Source organism: Primulina huaijiensis, chromosome 7 (assembly GCF_012295235.1).
Source record: "Primulina huaijiensis isolate GDHJ02 chromosome 7, ASM1229523v2, whole genome shotgun sequence".
In the NCBI taxonomy this organism is placed as follows: domain Eukaryota; kingdom Viridiplantae; phylum Streptophyta; class Magnoliopsida; order Lamiales; family Gesneriaceae; genus Primulina; species Primulina huaijiensis.
The window spans coordinates 21,718,652-21,722,894 of record NC_133312.1 but is presented as its reverse complement, the minus strand read 5'-3'; the positions used below and the strand labels follow the sequence as shown (position 1 = coordinate 21,722,894).

General features: G+C 35.4%; 1 protein-coding gene across 1 annotated transcript in view; it reads left to right on the top strand.

Annotated features, from left to right (window-relative positions):
- The first annotated feature begins 830 nt into the window (after positions 1 to 830).
- Positions 831 to 4,243, top strand: part of LOC140981063 (serine/threonine-protein phosphatase PP2A-2 catalytic subunit) — a 6,386-nt gene continuing 2,973 nt past the window's right edge. Inside the window, exons 1-2 of the mRNA XM_073447298.1 lie at positions 831 to 1,460; positions 2,694 to 2,808. Of these exons, the coding sequence (XP_073303399.1) occupies positions 1,208 to 1,460; positions 2,694 to 2,808 (368 nt within the window). The 5' untranslated portion in view covers positions 831 to 1,207. The remainder of the gene's footprint in view (positions 1,461 to 2,693; positions 2,809 to 4,243) is intronic.

Sequence of the window (4,243 nt, the reverse complement as noted above, 5' to 3'; positions counted from 1 at the left end):
AATATAATATAATTATTTAATGATGATGGGGAATGTTTTGTTTTAATCATGAGTTGTGTATTGTTGGCATGTGTTTTGAAACTAAAGCAAATCCACCACTTAAAGGTGTTTTGCATATCATGAAAAGAAGAAAAACAGAATTGGGGGCATAGCATCTTTGAGGGGTTAGTCTTTTTCACTAGATTCTTTGGTGGGAAAATTGTAAAGAGAAATCTTTTGGTTGTTTCTGACCGAGTCGAGAAATAATATAAATCGAAAAAAACAAGTAAGCTTGTAAATCGTCATATATTTGATTCGTATTTGAAATTATCAAATTTGAATTCAGATTAAAGTTATTGGATAGAAATTTNACATCAAATATTCATAAATTTCAAATTATTCCGGTTACTGAATTGAATTTTAACCCATTCGACTATAATTTAAATTTAAAATTCTCACTTATAAAATTAAATAAATTAATATGATCTGATACATTATTAAATCTGTAACAAAAGAATATGTTTCTCTAAAAAAATTTGAAAATGTATACAAGAAAATATTTTTTTTTCCCTCTTTTGGAGAGATATTTGAAAATATTTTCAACCAGTGCACCAACTGGGCTAAACCAGCCATAAAAAAGGGTCCATAGTTTGGCCCAATCTACTGTATCTCACAAGGGCTAAAGCTATCTTACGCGGTAGGTGTAGGTAAATGCCTTTGGTCCTCAACAGCTCGCCACGTGTCACGCATCTTCGTTTCTTTGACCCGGCGGAGCCACCGGGGCGAGAAATTTCTATAATTAAATAATAAATAAATATAATGTAAGGCCCACTCATCCTCCATTTGACGTACATTTGAATTTCATTTCGCATTCCACCATTTCCAATTTGTTCAAAGTTTCTAATCCAATCTATACTTACATATATAGATCTGTCTCTGTTAAATCTGTTTTGTGAATAATCCGACGCAAATCTTGAAATTTTTCTCGTGATGATTGGATATAGATAGTGTTGAAAGGATTGCGAAATCTTTTAGTCATTGAGAATCATGGCGAAAAATGGTATACCGATTGTTGGTCATACTTAGATCTCAGGTGATGTAACGGCAGGATTGGTTTGTATTTTTACGTGCTTGAAAGTCGAATCTCGAAGTCCATTTTCAGATCGAAGTGCGAAAACTTGAACGGCCGTAACAGAGGTGAGGTGTTTTCGAAGAAATTTTGGTGAAAATGCCTGGGTACGGGGATTTGGATAGGCAGATAGAGCAATTGATGGAGTGCAAGCCGCTATCGGAGGCGGAGGTGAAGATTCTGTGCGATCAGGCTCGAGCGATTTTAGTGGAGGAATGGAATGTGCAGCCGGTTAAATGTCCTGTCACTGTGTGCGGCGATATACATGGACAGTTTTACGATCTGATCGAGCTGTTTCGGATAGGCGGCAATGCTCCCGATACGAATTATCTCTTTATGGGGGATTATGTTGGTACTGTTTTATTATTTCCATTCATTTTAGTGAATTAATTAATTTAGTAAAGCTGTTTGCTTAGCCGTATTTGTTAGAACTTAGGGACATGAGAACTGAATGTTTTGAGGTTTTTGTAGCTGTTGATTGCTAGTGAGTTGGATGATCGTGGATTCATCTGTGATGGGTGTTTATGGAAGTTAAGAAGGGTGTTTCTAATGTAATTGATATTATTAATCTAGTCCGATAGGGAAATAGAGAAATGATAGTTCTTGTTTGATGCATAGATGCAATAGGTTGGTCCGTAGCTCTGTTTCCAAAGGTAGATTCTTTTGATGGATTGATTCTTTATTTGCGAATCAATTATCTTGTTAGATATAAACAATAAATCTAATCCAGATGATACCTTAGCTATTTGTTCGGTTTGTCTCTAACTGGGAGGTTTTCTGTTGAGATTTCTTCACCGCCGGTTAGCTGAATACAAAATTATTTATCTTTTCGGCATGCTTATCCAGTGATTTTTGTACGTGACACAAAATGTCCAATCCCGTTGGGGGGGCATATGTTTGTTTGAGATGTTTATTGAACATGGCAACATTTTGATTTGGGTAGGTTGTGATATGGGATTCTGGGATGACAGGTGGCTTTAGAATGCTAAGTTTTGTCAGTGTGGATGTGGTCACAAAGCGAGAAATAAGATTGAAAATGGACTTATGGACCTATGATTGAGGAAATAGTGGCGTAAGCCCTGCGATAATATTTATTTATTTTCCATTCGATCCTGTTTACTCCTGGATAATGTTTGTTTGGGCCTGTTGTTTTTATCTAGTACACTACTGATAAAATGGTCATGCAACTTTGATCGCAATTGCATTCCACATCTCAAAGATATATATTGAAATGTCCGCTCTCCTGCTAACACATAAAGACAATGCTGGAGTTTGCATGCACACAAGGGAATAAGGGTTTCTGTTTGCTTTTGGTTCTTATTGTAGTCACTTAATGAGACACGTGGTTGAATTTAGTCTCATATACTTAGATTATGCTTAATAGCTTACTCCATAAAAGATATCGTGAGCATACTAAACTTTACTGATAAAGCTTTTATACTTTTCTCCCTGATCTTTTATGTCAGACTAATCTCTACCTATTATATGTTTCATGTGGTTCTATACATATTTTGTGTTTTTCGATTTTTGTTGATTTGTAATGAGCATCACTACATTCCATTGACAAGTCATTCATTGTACGCAGATCGTGGGTACTACTCAGTGGAGACGGTCACACTTTTAGTGGCTCTGAAAGTTCGTCATAGAGACAGAATTACAATTCTTAGAGGAAATCATGAAAGTCGGCAAATCACTCAAGTGTAAGATTTTTCCTTGTAAAAGGCTATTAGAGTTCTGGTAATGTTGTGTTGGATCACTTCATATATCTCTGAATATAAAGTACGCATGATATCCTCAGCATATCAGAAAGGTTGTTAAATTCATTAGTGTGCTAACGTTTTTTTCATACAATGGAAGAGATTTTATGCATGAAAATTTGTGGAGACATGTTTGTGTTTAATGAATGATATTGCAATTGCAAATTGGCGGCATACCTTTTTAAATGCAATTTCATTGGCTTTTCCTGAAAGGGGATCGGTTACGGTGACCGGAAGCGCAACGGAAGTTTAAAAATCAAATTTTTATGTAAAAAATTCGGCCACCTCCATATCTTGGTGTAGCAAATACAAAACAACAAAATGTCATACATAGTGTGTTTAGAAAAATTATACCTATCAACCTCTTGAGGTTGATGAATGGCACCAACCAAGTTGTAAACAACTTGGCTCTTGAATGGATGAAGATCTACAAGCTTCCTCCTCCTTCAAAATTAGGCCCACCACTTGCTAGGTAAATCCCTTCTTGTTTTGCACTAGAAAAACAAGAAGATTTTTCAATGAGAAGAATATTTCTCCCTCAACACTTGAAGAAGAAAAATGAGAGAAAAACTTGGAGAGAAAAAATCAAGGAATTTCGGCCAAGGTGTGTCTCATGGGGGGAAGGGAGACTTGTCTTGGACATGCAAAAAGTTGAAAGCAAAAGTTGCATGCCATGCCTTGAAAACACAAAAAGTAGTCTCCCAACCTTTCACCTCCCATGCATGTATATTATTTGGTTTTTAATCAAATTAAAAACCATGGACTAAATTTAATTATCTCAAACATATTTGAGACTAATTAAACATTACTTGAATTTACCCAAGTCCCACTAGTTAAATAATTATTTTAATTGAGCTCTACAAGACTCAATATAATTAAATTAATTCAACAACAACAGTGCCGCTGTCTCAAGCGCATATCCCCAAAAGGATGGCGGCACTGTTGTTGAACAATGTCCATCAAAGTTCGGTTACGACGCTCCGAAACACCATTCAACTGCGGTGTAGCGGGCGGAGTCCACTGCGAGAGAATCTCATTCTCCCTAAGAGACACTTCGATCGGATCGAGGTGGTGAGTACTTGAGTGCCGAGTTCCAAGAGTTTTAACAATTAAAAATCCATGGACTTATTTTTAATTATCTCAAACATATTTGAGACTAATTAAACATTACTTGAATTTACCCAAGTCCCACTAGTTAAATAATTATTTTAATTGAGCTCTACAAGACTCAATATGATTTAATTAATCCAACACTTGAATTAATTTAATTATTTGGACTCTACTAGGTCCACTAGTGTTTAATTAATTCAACACTTGAATTAATTTAATTTAGTCCATAATAATGTTTATGAAAATCACAATTTTCAAATACATTATT